The sequence below is a fragment of the Martes martes genome, assembly GCF_963455335.1.
Source record: "Martes martes genome assembly, chromosome: 6".
NCBI lineage: Eukaryota > Metazoa > Chordata > Mammalia > Carnivora > Mustelidae > Martes > Martes martes.
Genome location: NC_137893.1, coordinates 63550281 through 63568646, shown reverse-complemented (window position 1 = coordinate 63568646; position 18366 = coordinate 63550281). Strand labels below are relative to the sequence as shown.

Sequence of the window (18366 nt, the reverse complement as noted above, 5' to 3'; positions counted from 1 at the left end):
TTTATTTGAAGATTTGGAGAAGGGAGGTGGAGAGTTGAATAACTGCAATGCAAAATATTTTTATGTTAAAAGAAGCATGGCTATATTTCAGATTAAACAGTTGTGTAGACAATCAGTGAAACTGGGAGCTGTGTATTCACCTTCCTATGCTAAGAGTGCTTAGGTGAAAAAGATCTATACACAGTGCGGCAGAAAAGTGAAAAGGAGCCCTTTTTCTACTTGCTTCTATTTTTTTTTTAATTTATTTATTTGTTTGACAGATAGATTACAAGTAGGCAGAGAAGCAGGCAGAGAGAGAGAGGAGGAGGCAGGCTCCCCACTGAGCAGGGAGCCCGATTCGGGGCTCGATCCCAGGACCCTGGGACCATGACCTGAGCCGAAGGCAGAGGCTTTAATCCACTGAGCCACCCAGGTGCCCCATACTTGTTTCTATTTCTGATAAGGAATACTCTCTAGCATAACAAAAGCTGAAGGACAATATATGGTCTATCTATATCGAGGTACTTTATTTGTTATGAGAATACTATGTGTTCTCACATATTTCAAGGTTGCCTATAAATAAATAATGAACACTCATGACATTCTGTAATGTATGGATGATTCTAATGTCTAAAAAAGTTAAGACCAGTAATCTGTGGTATCAAAAGCAGTACATGTTAAGACTAAAAATACGTGCTTCAGAAAGATGTTGCTGGGTTTTTATTTACGAGGCCCTCTCCATCAAGCCACCAAGTCAAGACCGGATCCTCTTGTCTCAGCCACACCCCTGGGATAGTCTGGAAACTGGATTATACCTGCAACATTTACAAAGTGATGTCTCACGTGGTCCAATCACAGAGAAGTGATCCAAAAGAAGAAAGCACAATCATGAAAACTCAAAACAGTGTGGACTGCGTTTCTCCAACTCCATGCAGTGAGATACACAGATCCTAGAAATCTATTATTTTTTTTTAAAGATTTTTTTTTTAATTTATTTGACAGACAGAGATCACAAGTAGGCAGAGAGGCCGGCAGAGGGAGAGAGGGGGAAGCAGGCTCCCTGCTGAGCAGAGAGCCCGACGCGGGGCTCGATCCCAGGACCCTGAGATCATGACCTGAGCTGAAGGCAGAGGCTTTAACCCACTGAGCCACCCAGGCGTCCCTAGAAATCTATTATTAAATCCCTTTTTTTCCTTTCTCCCATTTATTTTCTTTAGCTGCCCCCACCCAGACCTAGCCCTTTATACTTCTGGCCCTCCACCTTCTCCTTTACTCTACACCTCCCCATTGCACAATACCTCCCCAGCAGTCCCCACACACACTGGGAAGGCACATCCTTCCCTAGAGTATGGAGAAGTAGAAGAGGTTAAGGGCCCCACACCAATACAGTGGGGGAAGTGGGAAGCCCACAAGTACTCATCTGGTAGTATTACCTACTATACTATTCCCCACTACACCAAATACCATAACACTGTATTTTGCACTTATTATTCCTATTATTTACTAGCTGTCTGATCTTGAGAGAGTTACTTCATGTTCCTATGTTTTCATTCCTCTTTTGAGCAATTAATAATAAACTGAACCCATATCAGAGGGTCAAGATGAGTTTGTATGGGTTAGTACATGGGAAGCACTTAGAACAGACCATACTATTTAATAAGGGTGATCGTCATCTCTGGGTTTTGCCTACAGGTCAATTGTCCCCTTCTCTAAGTGGTAGGAGTCTGGTGGGAGGAAGCAGGGACAGACCAATGGGCACACTCTTCATGGAGCAGACCAATTGCCCTGATTTACATCCTCCCCCTTTCCCAGGGCTACTCTTTTCTCTGCCAGCTCCAAGCTCTGCACCTCTTTTTTTTTTTTTTTAAAGATTTTTTTATTTATTTTTTTGACAGAGAGATACACAGCAAGAGAGAGAACACAAGCAGGGGGAGTGGGAGAGGGAGAAGCAGGTTTCCCGCTGAGCAGGGAGCCTGATGTGGGACTCAATCCCAGGACCCCGGGATCATGACCCGAGCCAAAGGCAGACGCTTAACAACTGAGCCACCCAGCCGCCCCCAAGCTCCACACCTCTTTGCCACTTATCAGGCAGCACAGCTGTTAACTCTCCAACAGCCAAGTTGAGTTTATTCAGGGTGGTGGCTTCACTCCAGTGTTGACGATGTCACTCATTTTTCATCTTCTCAAATTTGACAAAGCCTCTGGTCAGCTAATGGACCCTTATCTTGGTATGGATTTAATTCCTCTAGTACTTATTTATTATTCTACATTTTTTTCCCGTATTGGTCAGAAATGATGGATTTAATGGCACCCACTCCGCCATCTTGAATCAGAAGTTCCCTGGAATATACATAAAGCTTTTCTTCTAAGCTTTAGGGTTACTTATGCTCATGATAGAGTTCACATTCATTTATTTAGTGGTTCTTCCAACTATAGGAATCTTCTTTCATTTTCAATTAAAGTAAATTCCATCACAGTATTAAGATTTTAGTCATTGTCTCTAACTGTGAAAGTCAGTTTGGAAAAAAGCCAGATTAAAAAAAAATAGCCTCACTTTACCCTATTTGCTTTTTCCCAAGAATATTTAAGTAAATTAACAAATATAAACACACTGAATCAAAGAATTTTGAAGGAGAAAAGGATCATTTTGCAATCATTTTATGCATGAGATTATAAGGCTGGGGGGAAGTAAAGTGCCCCAAGCCTGCACAGCCAGCAAGTGGCAAAGTTGGATGAGTTTCAAATATGGCTTTTTCGGGTATGCCTAGAAAAACAAAACAAGTTGACTCAGCATTCGTGTTTATTTTATGAACAGGACTGTCTTTCAGCAGGAGTTTGTAGCAAAAATCAACATACTGAAGATATTAGGACTATATTCTCCCACTGTTTTCTTTTTTTTTTTATTTTAAGATTATTTATTTATTACACGGAGATCACAAGTAGGTAGAGAAGCAGGCAGAGAGAGAGGAGGAAGCAGGCTCCCCGCTGAGCAGAGAGCCTGACGCGGGGCTCGATCCCAGGACCCTGGGATCATGACCTGAGCTGAAGGCAGAGGCTTTAACCCACTGAGCCACCCAGGTGCCCTTCCCACTGTTTTCATTTCCTTAGAAAAGGAAAGCCTATCAAACTTTATTGTCAGTCCTGCAGTATATGGTTTTGAAGCTAAAAGTAATTACACTCCATAGTTATCTTGTGTGACAACTGAAAGAACTTGACATATTACTTCTTTGTTACGTTCAACAGTAGATGGCACCAAGCATATCTGACTACTTATGCCGTGAACGTCAGATAATTGTTTGGGAACCTATAACTGCTTATTTAAAAGGTGGGGACTCTAATCACAGAGCCAAACGTCACCTAGCTTTACTGGGGGAAATGCCATGCAATGCGTTGCTAGTCTTCAGATTGTTTCTTAGTCGAATTCCTCATTGCTCTTCAGAATGCTCTGGAATTCTGCAGTTCCATTTGTGACATAAATGTATCTGTTCTCATGAAAATCAATCAACAAGGCTATTCCTGAGCAAGGCTGAAAGAAGTGGAATATTTTAGCCAAAGTAACAACACTCAGTGTGTCTTTGTTATAAACATTTCAAGTTGAAATTCTTCCGCTAATATAGACCATTGGTCCCAGGAAGCCATATTTTTTTCTAAATGTGCCTCATTAGAATATCGTGTGTAACTTATTAAGGAGGTGAAAAAGAAAGCTGGACAGGGAAATATCCAAAGACAGGAATGCTCACTTTAGAGAACCCTTTATCTGAGAATAATTTTGAGGTATAATGGGAGTTCTAGTTTCTTAATGTCTAGCTACTCATTATCTTTTCAGTTACTTCTATTTTAGAGGATGACATTTTTAGCATTGTTAGTTATCACTTCAAGTCCTCTACCTGTCACGGAATTTTTGAACATTTTTGGTATAAATAATGACCCAGGTGACTTTCTTCTAAATTTATGGTGAGAAACATTAACCTCATATTTTGAAAAACACAGAAAAAAATTGATCACCAAGAGCCAACTAGCCAATAGAAGCACTAAGAAGTATGTCCAATCTCCCACCATGCCACCGGACAACCCATCTTCACATTTCCACCCACCAGAGGGGAATTAACCTACAACCCATACTGGAAAACCATGATCAGACAGGAATGTGGACAAAGGGAATAGAAGAAACTGCTTGCTGTCTCACCCCCTGAGTCGAAGAAGATCCCATTTCAAGCAGAAAGATGAGAGAAGAATGAACCTTTGCTAAACCACACAAACATTCCCTGGCATCTGGACCTATGAGAAGTCTCTTAGGCCATTTCCCTCTGGTGGTAGCACTGGATAGAGGCTGTATGGGGTCTATGTGTTGGGTATTGGTCATTGAGGAAGAAGTCCAGGGAGCAGACTCCCTGAATCCATGAAAGTCCCTTCGGACATTAACCTAAAATAAGCAAGATCCTTCAAGCTAAGAAAAAGCTACTTTTCATTTTATCCAATGTTCTTATTATTTTGCCCCATTCAAAGATTTTTTAAAAATTCCCTTCCCCAGAGTTGAAAATGGAAAAAAAGCAAGACCAAAACTACAAACTAGGAACAAGATTAGAACACCTGGTTTATTGGGAAAAATTCTTAACGAAAACTGCAATTGTTTATCCTGCAACTTACAAAACAATAATTTGATATACAAAATGAATTGGTTTTCACTATGTAAATACAAATGGTAAAAAAAAAAAAAAACAAAACATAGTCAATGCGACATATCCTCTATTTGCCATTCAGAGAAATCTCACATCCCTGAATTCTGTATGTCTTATATCAGGTATTTTGTATCTCTTTTTCCAAGGAAGACCAGGTTTATAACTACATTGAAGGTGTTGTTTACAACTGCAATCTACCAGAAGCTGTGTCTATACGATTAGAGCCCAACCAAACCTGAGATGAACAATTCAAGCCACTTCCTCTCCTTCAGCTGTTTTAATGACACTTTGTGAGAGGAATGGAGCTCCGAAAGCTTTACTAAATCACCGGTTCATGCCTATCAGTCATGATGAATTAGACCCAGCCCATCTTTGAATCCATCTACTGTGTTCCTGAACATATAGACACAAATGAGTACAGATTTATTAATATAGCATTTTCCCACACCCCAACCCTATAAACCATTTTAAAAGAAAAAAATTCATCTTAACCTTTCACTACATAAGGAAGCCTTAATAATGCTGCAAGCTTTGGCTATGAAAGAATACTTTCCTAGTTGCCATATCATGGTAACAGAAAGCTTCACAAAAAAGATCAGGATATTAGTTAGAAATTCTCACAAACAATATGCATTTAGGAAGCTATTTTGCTTCTTTAAATAGATGAAGGCTTGGAAAATATTTATTTTTTGCATTTCTTTTAGGATATTTGGTCACTGACAATTTTTACTATTATCTCTCTTTTCTCGTTGGCTCTTAATGGACCCAGTCCATTCCATCTGGGAAAAGCAGAAACTTGATCAGGTCAGTCCAATCTTTGAAGCCTTCTCATTTTTGCCTTATACAGTGATTACGTTTCATATTCATATTCTTTTACAAATGTCGTATAAATGGTATTTATAGATATAAGGGGATATTGGCATATTATAAGTCATTAGTTTAAAGAAGTAAGCTTTGTTTACAAAACATATATAAAAGATGAATATGAAACTGTAACACCATTTAAGAAATATTTTCTCCCAAATTATTTTAGCATTGACTAGTTTAATGAGATGAACACTGCCCACAAAATGGGTTCAAAGGATGCTGGAGAAGGCAGTTTCTTGCTCTGGGATCCATCTTGGCAGCAGTGATCTTCTGCTCACTCCCCACCTTAGGCAGATGTGTAGAAGTACCTGGGCTTGGCATTACCCAGAAGGTCATCTTCGTAGTTGGGAAGACAACAGAAGAAGAAGGCACAGCCGATTAGGATAATCGTGGCTGCCCACCCAAAACCATAGGCCCAGTTATAGATGTAAGTGACAGCAACGTTGGCATGAAGATCGAAGGTCTGGGTGTACTTCACAGGGTAAATTACCAGGGAGATGATCTGGAATACAGCTAAAGGGAAGAAAAACATCCCCAAGTGAATACAAATGCACGAATGAATGCATGGGAACAACACGTCAACTCCCTTTTCCACAACTGGTTTTTGTCTTTAAATAAATGTTAAATCCACTTCCTGTCAATGAAAGGGACTTGGAGTAGGGGGGATCTATTCATCATGAGCCAAAACACATTATTGCCTCTTGTGTGTCAGAGAGACCTGGCACTGAGCAGAATTGATTGTATGAAACACAGACGAAAGGCAATTAGAGAACCCCTCTTTAGTACCTGTGTAAGCTTGTGTTTACTAAAGTAAAAAGTGCAAAACTATGGTGTACCGTTGAAAGCAGGGTGGTAGGTTTTCATCTTGGTATTTCCTGTGCCAAACACAGTAAATATTTTCAGGGCTAGCAAAAATAACATATACACCTACACATGTGTGTGTGCACACACACACATATATTTAACAATATTGATATTTAACAGCACACGATTGGAATATTCATTTAATAAATGAGTAGCTAAATGACTCCACAAGCCAATGATGTGAATGATCAACAGAGAAACATCAGGAAAGCCTGCAGAGGAGGCGAGAATCTGAGGAGTAAATAGAAAGGGAGAGATGGAGGTCAGAGGGAACAGCATTCCAGGCTGGGGGAAGAGAAACACAGGAGTGTTTCTCTTGGGGGAGTGTAAGGAGGATCTAAAAAAGAACACACAGGTCAAGAAGACTTCTACCCTCTTTGGCATTAGAGTCACCCTATTACAATTACTATTAATCATATTAACATTTTAAGCAACTTAAAGAAATAAGAACTTGATTTAGTTGACTTTTGTTTTCTTTTTTCATAAACATGCATAACTCCATGGAGCTATAATGAGCACACACATGCTATGTTGTGCTCTGTATTCTTTTCACATCGTATTTCCCATGTCTGTTGCCACGTCATAGGGTAGGAACACATTTTCGCTCTGTAACATTAAGACACTAAGTCTACACCAAGCGGCGCCAACCGGCTGTGCTCTGAGATCCCTAGTTCTGGTATTCCATTAATAAATGTTCACTCTAACCACACCCACCTGCATCACTAAATCTCCCATGCTGCAGAATCAGCTCTATGATACAAGTTCCGGACCTGGCCCCTCCTAGGGTATCCTGTCCCATTGCAGAAAAACTTTCTATGACCCGCCACATCATAAGATTGTAACATTCCTTCTATAAGCAAAATGGGCTCAGCATGGGGCTCACAGGAGGACAGCCCTGGGGCCACAATGGAAAAAGTGCAGTGAGTCAGCCCTGTGTCAGCTCTGGTCCCTCAAAGCAGGGGTGTCACTGGACATGGACGTGGGGTCATGCAGCATGGACGGGAAACATGGGGTACTGCCTGAGACACAGGAGGAAAGGGACCTAGACCTAAAAGCCCATGTCTCCGTTACTTCTGCACGTGGTGACACATCTGCTAACAACAGACCCGGAAGTGTAATTGTCAAGGATTGTGGGTTGGACAGTACTACAGTGATGCCTACTGAAGGTAAGAATGAAGAACCTGTCTTACCAGCCAGGGCCAGCAGGCCTCCAATCACTCTGAGAAAGACGAGCATCTGGGGTCCGCAGAGGGCAAAGAAGGATAGGATGAAACAGATCACCAGGATGATAAAGCCACAGAAGAGCATGGCGGCTGCTGCCCTTCCCCACGCTGTAAGAGAAAAGAAATGAATAAGACACACAGGCCAAATTTTAAAATCACCTATCAAAGTATCAATAGAAGTTTTGTTTTTTTTTTTATTTTCTACTACTTATATTTGGTAGAAAGACAGTGTTTTTGACGGGAATTAAGCATCTCCATATCTCAAGGGAAGAATAGGCAATTCGTGGAGGGCACTAATATATTGCTTGTAGTAATACCTTCTCCCCTCAGACTTGGGGCAAATGTTGCTAGCTCTGAAATGAAAGTTAGAATTCATTCAACTCTTTCTCATGTAATAAAGAGGCCATATAAACAGGTATATTTAAAAGGCTCTCTCCTTCTTCCCCTCCCTACACTAATGCTCTCTCTCACTCTCACTCTCTTGCGCTCTCTCAAGTAAATAAATAAAATATTTAAAAACAAATAAATAAAAAATAAATAAAAGGTTCATGCAAGTTCTAACACAACATATAATAAACAACACTTTTGGTATTGAACAATTAAGTTATAATCTCTTTAGGAAATGGTTCAAATACCTTTAAATAGATCTTTGTTTTGTATTAATGTTTGGTTCTGTGCCAAAATAACCATTGAAAAGCGTACTTATGACTAGGCAGAGAGGTGCACTAAAGTGATTTAATTATAAAGAAGCTTCGATTTTTATAACAAGTTTAGGTATAAACATATCCCATCGTTTGTCTAAAGTTTAATTTCTGAAGTATTCAGAATTTATAGCGCAAGAGGTCTTAATAATGGATAGGACTCTTAAAAACAATCAGGATGAAGTGAAAATTGAGTTCTGGTTTTGAAAATCTGCGTGGGCACCTCCAGTCCTGTATTGTTCTACCTTCAGCTCGCGGAAATAGGAGAGCCATGATACCCAGGCTAACAATTCCAGTCAGTAATTCCCATTGTGCAACCTGCACTGATTTCAAAAATCTCTTCCAACACAACCTGCTTTCTAGAGGGCTTAACTGACATTGATGATGTAATTGCCCTGGCCAGGCACTGTGCTAAGAACTGGACATGCATTAGTTCACTAAATCTTCACAATAACTTTTAACGTCCTTTTTTTTTTTTTTTTTTTTTTCTTAGAGAGGGAGGCTGAGGAGGAGCAGATGATGGGGAAAGAAAATCTTAAGCAGGTTCCACACTGACTGCAGAGCCTGATGTGGGGCTCCCTCTCACGACCCTGAGATCATGACCTGAGCCTAAATCAAGGGTCGGACGCTTAACCAACTGAGTCACCCAGCCACCCCCACAATACACTTTAAAGGATCATACTACCATCATTTCTTTACTGGGGCACCTGGCTGGCTCAGCTGGTGGAGCATGGGACTTTTGATCTCAGGGTTGTAAGTTCAAGCCCCACGTTGGGTGTAGAGATTACTTAAAAAAAAAAAAAATGTTTATCATCATTTCTTTAGAAATGAGGATATACTAAGACTTTGAAAGTTCAAATGACCTGCCCATTGCCACATAGCAATTGCCACTGTGAGTGGTTCAGGCAGAGTTTGATTTCCAACCTGGCTAAATCCAAAACATGACTCTTTTCAGATATGTAATTTATATCCCATAAAATTCACTCTTTCAAAGTATACAATTCAGGGGTCTCTCCTATATCCACAGGGTGGTGCAACCATCACCACTTATAATTCCAAAATTTTCATCATCCCCAAAAGAAGCCCCATATCCATTAGAGGTCATTCACAATTCTCCCCTTCCTCCAGCTTCCAGCAACGATTAATCTAGTTTCTGTCTCTATCAGTTTGCCTATTCTGGACATTTTCTATAAATGGGATGCATACTGCATTGGCCTTTTGTGACTGTCTCCTTTCACCTAGCATAGTGGCCTCAAGGCTCATCCATATTTGCAGGTACCAGTACTCCACCCTTCTTTGTGGCCAAAAAATATTCTGTAGTACAGATCTCCCACATTTTATTTATCCAGTCATTCATTCATTGATGGACGAACATGCGCTCTTGACCTACTCCTCTGTATTGTACTCGAGAAAGAGAGTCATCTGCACATCCACCCAGGTTTTACTCCTGACCCACTGAATCAGAACTGAAGAGGTAGTACCCAGGAATCTGCACCTTACTGACATTTCTTACATCCATGCTAAAGTGTGAGAAGAACTGAGAGAGATGATTATTCTCCTTATAAAAAGAGATGCAGCCCTGGCAAAAGCAAGAGCATATAATTTTCAGGATGTAACCCATGGTCAATTATAGCCACATTCTACAGATTTTTTTTATGGCTACCACCAATCATTACACTCAATTAAATCCAACTATTAAATTCAAAGAAGTAGATACTGGTTTTTCCTTTTGAGTTCACAGGTTACAAACCACAATAAAAGGTGACATCTTCATAAGCATGCAGAGGAATGCAAACATTGGGAAAAACTACATAGCAGAATGTGAATTTTCAATAACAACAATAAAACTTCCTAACAAGGAACATATTTTGATAACCAAACTTTGACAGTCACAGATTAAGGTTTTGTAAGTATAGCTAAACAAGTCGTGCATGATGTAGCTTCGAAGAGTAACATCAATAATTCTCCTATTTATTTGGGGAAGATGAATACAGACTATTGCTTTTACTACTCCAACGTGATAGCTGAGGTGTAATTTACAGTAGTTTGAAGTACTTGAAAGAAATGAAGAAACCAGCAAACCAGTTCACCTCACCTGAAGCCAACAGGTGAGCAACAAACAGAAACACAGCCCATGGTAAGCACCTGGCCTATGCTGTGTGAAATAATTCAGTCGTGGCTTGTTTACTTAACATGCTGAGTCTAAAGAAAATCAAAATGGCAAATAAAGTGGCTTCTTGTCTTGAGAAAGGCTTCTCTGGAAGTAGAAGGCATGTAACCTGCTCCTACAGCATGGGAACACCCAGAATGAATCACTTAACTATCACTGAAGACCCGGATCTTGGCACGGTTTTGAAGATCTGGCTGATGAATACCGAGTAAGACAACCTGCCTTCTCATATCAATGACTATGTTGCTGTAAAATGATGAGGTGGACCCTCCCAGGTCTGAGCAGGGTCAGCCCAGCCCAATATTCTGCCCGAGAAGGGGACCAACAGCCACGTAGACATGGCAAATCTCCATGACATACATTTTGAAAAGCTGAGATGAGTCTGTACCCCCAAGTACCTTTGGTCTCACCTAATTACCCAGAATGAGCTTAATACCTGCAAATTTACCCAACCCTTTGGGGAACTAACTATTTATATTTTTATATTATACCATGATCTAAATTATACCGTTATCTACCAACCCCAATAGAAAAACATCAATTTTTTTAAAAACTTGTCCATGACTGAACAGACAGATGGTCTTTGGCTCTTCAAAGGCAGAATGTCCTTCTTCATTGTGAAGACAAGTTTGTCCACCATTATTATTTTATATGCAAATTGTATTGCCTTTCCTAATTGTGGTTTGTGATAGAGGGCGGGGAAGATTCTTGTTCTCAATTAGCACTCTCTGAACAGAAGCCACAAATCATGTAGGACTCCAGGTAACCAGATGCCGTGTTTCTGTGCAGGAATGGTTTCTGTTTGTTCTGTCCCCTTAAGGGAAGATGAATTTGGTGTTATATATGATCTGTTATGTCCTAATTTTTTTTTCTAAGTGCCATCTGGAGAAGTTCCTATTATCAAAGAAACCAGCGGCCTTATAAAGCCACTTGTAAATAAGATTCATTAAAGATCCATTTGGATGAAGAACAGCTTACTTAATTTTGCCATCACTTGCAAAGATTAAACCTTAAATCAACACTAACAGTCACTGAAGAAATTCTGATTTTTTCCTAGGAAATGCTTTTAAGCTTTTTGTATGAGAAAAATGCTGTACTTTTTTCCAGTGATGACATGTGAAAACACGATGTTACAAGTCAAATACAGCTAGGAAAAGACGAGTGAGGTCAACTGATAAGAAAGGAACCAAATAAATAAATAGGTAGACAGTAGAAATAAATAAATACCTTGAATGCCAAGCTAGAAACCATTAACCAAACTGAAGCTTATGGCGGTGTAGGGGGACCAACAACAAAAAAAAAAACTGTAAGACGAGAGCACTATTAATATTTTTAGTATTGTGAGCAACATTTTGCAGACTGTCACTAACCGTTCCTCCAAAGTTAGTTTTTCTTTTAATGGATTTGCTGCATTCTTTTTTTTAACTTTATACATGGCCACCATACCCTGACCAGAACAGTCTGGCCTAGCCCCTTACTCAGCATCCTGCAAACACCAACCTGCCACCCAATTTGAGTAGGGTTCCTTTCCAGAACGACAGATTCAGCTATTAATAGTACAAAGGCCCTACCTAGTAAATCTGAGAACGGGTCAGATCTCATACTGGTTGTATAGGGTTCTTTATGTCAGACTCTTTAGGTCATAGAACTGAAAACTGGATAAAATCATGGGTGAAAAAATTAAAAAGTTAAAGATAACCCATGGGTGGGGGTGCCTGGGTGGCTCAGTGGGTTAAAGCCTCTGCCTTCAGCTCAGGTCATGATCCCAGGGTCCTGGGATCGAGCTCAGCAGGGAGCCTGCTTCTCCGTCTCTCTCTGCATGCCTCTCTGCCTGCCTCTCTGTCTGCTTGTGATCTCCGTCTGTCAAATAAATAAATAAAATCTGAAAAAAAAAAAAAAGATAACCCGTGGGTGGAGTGTATATTCAAAAAGACTGGGGCGTGTCCGATGAGGAGGTAATGGGCAGGAACACAGGCTGGGGCCTCTGAAACTGGAAATCGTTTACAAATCGCGTGGCTATCTTGTGAAATAACAACCTTCCGGGTGATGCTGATGCCCCCTCGTCTGGACATGTTGATTTGCAAAAATCGAGAGGACAACTCGTCACAGGCCTCCAAAAAAATCTACATCAAAGAAGCGATTTTGCAGAAGCTTTAGAAGGCAGTAAAGCAAGGTCAAGGTCCCAGGGGATGGCATCCAGCTGGTGTGAGAGTCTTTACATGCTCCACATTTTCTCCGGAAACTGAGCCTGATGGTAACTACTTACCACTGGGTTTTTATACAACTGTGATACGTTCTCTCTTTACGGTCTTCTTTTAAAGTCTCAGTGGGGAAATCATCCTACCCAGGAAGATGTGAACACGGGGATCTGTACCCTGAACATAGACAAGATAACTAGCAGGGAATCGGGGAGCTATCCTCACAGACTTGAAAGTGGGTCAGATGAAAAAGGCTGGGAAGTAGCATTTACGTGGAAGCATACTTGAGCTCCATCAGTACAAGACAAGTACTTTCAGACGATAGCAGCGTCCAGAGAACTGAATTAAGTTGTGGAACAAAGGGAAGAGGCTTAGCTTGTCCTGGGTGGTGTTGATGAGCACAGACTTTGGTGAAAGCTTGAACAGGTGCGCTCTTATGTCCTTCTATTATAGCCTGGGAGTCTGTGTCCGCTAGCAGGGAGAAAACAAGTTAGGCCACTTAAAAGGGAGTGAGGTTCCCGGGCAGTTCCTGCTAAATGCAGACAGTGGGCCAGTCATTGGTTCCCACATGTCTGGATCTTATAAATCAATATAAATTTGTATTTTTTAATTATGAAAATCAATTGGGTAGCCAATTTTTTATTTTTCTGTTTAAAAACCCTGAACATCCACCCACAGCGAATAATCTATCCCACAAATGCCTAATTTCATAAAACCGTAACATTCCTATACCTCACCCTGCCTCCCCGTCAAAGGGTCTCATGAGCCTAATCTCAACATGAAGTCCTTTAAGTTGAATTTAGCACGATATAAACCTGTTCCCTTTGTGCTTATCTTTCTCATCTCCTGTACATTTAAGAACCATAGGGCTAAATGATCTAAAAATATGTCCTATAATACTCTGATTCCTGGACTTACCTAAGACTGATTTCATGTAAAAGCAAAACAAACCAAAAAACAAATGAACAAAAAGCAGAAAACAGCACATTCAATGAAACTGTGCGGTATTCAAAGGCGTCTGGTAAAAAGGAAGCTCTGTACTTGTGAGGCAGGCACTCTAACTGAGCTGCCCTGGGTCCCCACTGCCATTCCTGGCGCATAGACTCATCACCCTCAGTCTCCACCCTGACAAGTAGGTGCCTGCTTGGGATTTGAAATCTGTATCACTGATATTTAAAATAACCTCCTGATGTATTTTTTTCTTAAAACTGGAGAAGAAAGGGTGCTGGCAGAACAAAAACAGGATGTATGAACATGCATGCAAATCCAAGTTTGCATTTTATGTACGGGTGAAATCAGACCAATCATTGCAATGCTCTCTTCCTGTTTGGACAAATATAAATGTGAGATTCTCTCCATGCTCTACATGCTCATGATTTTGTTTAAAAGTTAAATGGGTATTTGTGAAACTGGGTATTTCTGTAGTTGTTAATATCATGTAAAAGCAAATATTCAGGGGATAATTTAGTTCATTTATGAGGGAAAATGAGGTGATGTAGCAATCTGAAATTCTTTTAAAAAACCGCCGATAACTGTGGGGAATATAATATTCTGCATTTTACATAGTTCTAATGGGTAGTATCATGTTCTGCATTTTACATAGTTCTAAGAAACTATTTCCCTTTACAAAAACGTCTCTATTATTACTATTATTGCCAAGACTTGCCAGGAATAATCTGTGCTTTTAATATCAAAATGAACATACTAATGTTATGAATATTAATTAATAGAAAGAGATGGTCAAGCACTTTGTAATAAAAAGATATACTTTCTTAATAGTATTTACTCAATGTAAATCACAACATTTGCACTTTCATACACATCAAGAAGTTAAGAGTCGATACACACATTCGATCATCTATATTAAGATATTATTTGATTTTATGTTTAAGATTTTATTTATTTATTTGACAGAGAGAGACACAGTGAGAGAGTGAACACAAGCAGGGGGACTGGGAGAGGGAGAAGCAGGCATCCCGCAGAGCAAGGAGCCCAATGAGGGGCTCAATCCCAGGACCCTGCGATCAGGACCTGAGCTGAAGGCAGATGCTTAACAACGGAGCCACCCAGGCACCCCTAAGATATCATTTTAATTAGAGCCATCCACCTTACTCCTTGTTGTGTTTATACATATGTGGGAGTGTGTATAAACTGCTTACTACATTTTAGAGAAATCTCCTGTAAACATATTGTTTTCCAAAAAGCCTTACTGGTTATCTGAAAATCTCCAAAGTTAGAGATGCCTAGAAAATCGCCCTACAGTGTAGGAATCCACAATTTCAATATTTGTGAAGCAAAACTAGCTAATAGTCAATGGCAGAAAATGAAGTGTAAGTATAATAAACACTCAACTCATCTCTGACCACAGGAACCTGAGATGGACCTCTCTTTGGGGAGTTCACATCTATATCCTTCTTCCCACGGACAAATAATGACAGTGGATCCTGGATTCATGATTTGATTCTAGGTCTTGCACAAAAGCTTCGTCTAACATGTTATTGACACATACTTATCTTTGCAAAGGTCATAGGAGTAACTTAATTGGGATGTTAAAGCCACCACCCACTTAACGAATATCAGTCCTGCTGCATCATAAAGGTAGCAATAGATTTTTTTAACTTGGAAAACTGAACTTTACCAAAGACAATTTCTACATCAATTTGAAACATATTTTATACACTGGATCAGTGTTGCCTTTACAATTAAAAGAGTTAATGCCTTAGACTTCTAATTAAAAAATTAAACCAACAAAACCTGTTTATTCCCTTCCATATACAAAGCACTATATCATTCTGAGGCTCAAGACACCACACCCTACAAAGGTGAGCTCATCCTGCAAGTCAAGAAAAATAAAAACTGCATTGTAGTGAGTTTCCCAAGAGGGCTGGAGTCACAGCCAGAGCCTTGCAGGCCAGATCATGTCCCAGCAATAGCGCTGCTGCTGGTGGTTCTACCAGCTCCTCTCTTCCTGTGGTGCGCTAAGTTGACTTCACATGCGGGGGATTGCAGAGTGCTCTCTGGGTCTGTACTAGTCTTTGTTCTGAAGTATGATTATCAAGTCTGTTTAAAAACACACCTGTTTAAGCAGTCCTGTTAAGTTCCCCTACAAGAAACTGAGTTCCAATGCTTTTTAACTAAAAGATACAGATACATTACTTCAAAGATATTAATTCCCTTTTAAAACCTAAAAGATCTGAGATAGTAGAAACACTGGCAGGCGCTCTATTTGTTTTAAGAGAGGAAAAACACAGACTTTAAGGAAAGGAGAAATTCCATGCAGTCTTTACATTTTATTAGCTGCTAATGAGGACCATGCCTCCCTTTACGGGAAAGCTCATAGTGGGAATTTCCAAACAGTCCCCAGTAGATAAGATACAGCACCAAGCTCTGGATAGGGGCCCCCAGAACCACAAATAAACACTGTGCTTGGAAGCCGTGGGCCACTTCAGACGAAAGAATCAAATTAATGGTCCTAGGCAGGGAATGAGAAATGGCAGGGTGGCCTTCTTTCTGAGTTTGAAACTATTAAATTCAGTTGCTAAGGCCCCATTCAGTAGCATTTAACTTTACGTTTGGATTATGCTCATACTTAAACCCTCCTCTCCAGCACCCCAGGCAAGCACTGCTAATCACAATAGATCCCGGCTGTTCTTCCCCACTATCCTAAGAAGGGAGTGGCAGCAGACAGGACTGTGCTCCTCTCCAGTCCTGCCTATTACGTAGAACACCCAGGCTGCCCCCATGCTGGAAAAATAAAATACTCGATCTGCACTATATTAAATTTGTCAACTCCGCTTCCTTTTGCTGGTGTGGAAGATGTGTTTGCTGCGTCGATTTCAAATCAGATTAAAATAAGTAAGTTTTTCTAAACAACAATGGCGGACTTAAGTCAAAAAGACACCCCCTAAAGCTAACAAGAACTAGCCTGCTGCTTAAAAATACTGCGGTCCCTCTTGAAATCATGACTGCTAACACTTGGACGGAAAGGGCCTTTTTGTTGCTTTCACTTAGTTCCGGCTAAACGATACACCGACCTTGAGGAAGGCACATATTTTAATATTTTATTTTAATCTCATGAGGAATCAGAGGAGGAGGTGTAATGGTAAGAGATTTCAGTAGGTCTTCAAGAAAATACAGTTTGTTCATTGTATTTCCTCGCTTAAACCTTTTCGACGGCTGAAAATCTCCTCTTGCACGTAACCGACAAAGCCTACCTGAAACACAGTTTAAACTAGGGCCGTTTTCATTTCAGTGTTGGGTCTGGTTTTGGCCACTCAAAGCTGCTACTGCTTTCTTCTGTTCAGGTCGGATGCCTGAACCTAAACTCTAAACACACTCCTCCTCACCCCACTGCAATCACTCACTACCGCTGCCCCAGTTCAGTCCTTTAACTTGGGGCGGTTTCCGAAGGCGGCGAAGGCCCAGCCGCAGCCCGGAGGGCTTCCCGGAGGCGGCGGCACTCACCGTACTCCATGAGGCTCTGGCAGCCATCATCGTAGGACCCGCTGCCGCCGCCCTCATGGAAGCATCGCCACCACAGCGAGGACGTCTGGATGTGGTCACTCGACTGCAGCCAGCCGCGGCCGGCCAGCGCGATGATGTCGAAGGCGATGGCGCTGAGCAGCAGCAGGGGCAGGATCCACCTGCAGCGCTCGCAGGCCAGGCCGCAGCGCAGCATCTCGACGGTGGCGGCGCGGAGGAGAGGAGCGCGCGGGGCTCGGACGCCGCGGAGACTGGCCCGCGAGCGCGGGCAGCGCGACAAAAGGGAAGAGGCCACAGGGAGGCGGCTCCCGGGAGGACGCCGCTCGGGGCGCCCGGGCCCCACCTAGATTCCGGTGACTCACGGCGCGCCGCCCCGACCTGCCCGGCCGGCCCGGGTGCGCGCGGGGAGAGGCGGGGCCGGGCTCGGGTTACACGGGGCGTGGGGGAGCCTAACCCGCCCGCGCCCGGCCTGGAGCCGCGGGGCGCCCCGCCCGGCCAGGGATGGGATCCGTGGGGCCCGGCTGCAGCAGCACGCGCGTCTCCTCGCCTCCCCACTGCCTCGTTTCCCGCTTCCTGGAGCCTCTCACGCCAAATGTGGTTTTCACAGTGCCTCACCGGGTGCCCGTTTTAATCCGTGCAAACCAGCTAAACATTTAATCTCTGCTGTCGGATAATGGTCTGACTTTAAACAATCCCATATTTAAGTTTCAGGCAGTTTGAGATGGGTATTCACGTTGTACCTGTGTGTCAATGCTGCACTGCGTCTGAACGTGTGCGCGCAATCCAGGAGCCCGTCCCTGACCTTCCTAGGCGGAGGTGGCCACTTCCTCCCGGGCTCCACCTCCACCTTTGTACCTTGTACCGTAGCTCACTTCCTACTCTTATCTGCTTATGTACCCGCCTAACCTGCTGGGTCTGGAGCTCTTTGCCTGCAGAGGCCATGTTTTATTTATCTGTGTATCCCTGGTGTCTAGCACTGTGTCTGGATGTTGGCGGGGGCGGGTGGGGGGCTCAGTTAACATTTAATGCATGAATGCACTGAGTTTAACAGATGCTCACTTCGGTGTTGGAAGAGCTTCATCGGGCTTCCCGGAAACCTTCAGGTCCCCTCTGCAGCAGTTCACACTCCCTATCACAGGTCTGTCGCTATTTAAGCCCACTTAATCTACTCTTTTCGTTTACTATTTTGAGGCTTCTCCAAAT

The 18366-nt window shown here is 41.9% G+C and overlaps 1 protein-coding gene across 1 annotated transcript; it reads right to left on the bottom strand.

Moving 5' to 3' along the window:
• Nucleotides 1-4549: 4549 nt before the first annotated feature.
• On the bottom strand, nucleotides 4550-17547 carry PERP (p53 apoptosis effector related to PMP22). The gene is made up of 3 exons (XM_080805381.1): nucleotides 17146-17547; nucleotides 7580-7720; nucleotides 4550-6038 (listed from the first exon to the last, which is right to left on the bottom strand). The coding sequence occupies exons 1-3, from the start codon at nucleotides 17357-17359 to the stop codon at nucleotides 5812-5814; spliced, it is 582 nt and encodes a 193-aa protein (XP_080661507.1). The 5' UTR covers nucleotides 17360-17547; the 3' UTR covers nucleotides 4550-5811.
• Between the last annotated feature and the right edge of the window lie 819 nt (nucleotides 17548-18366).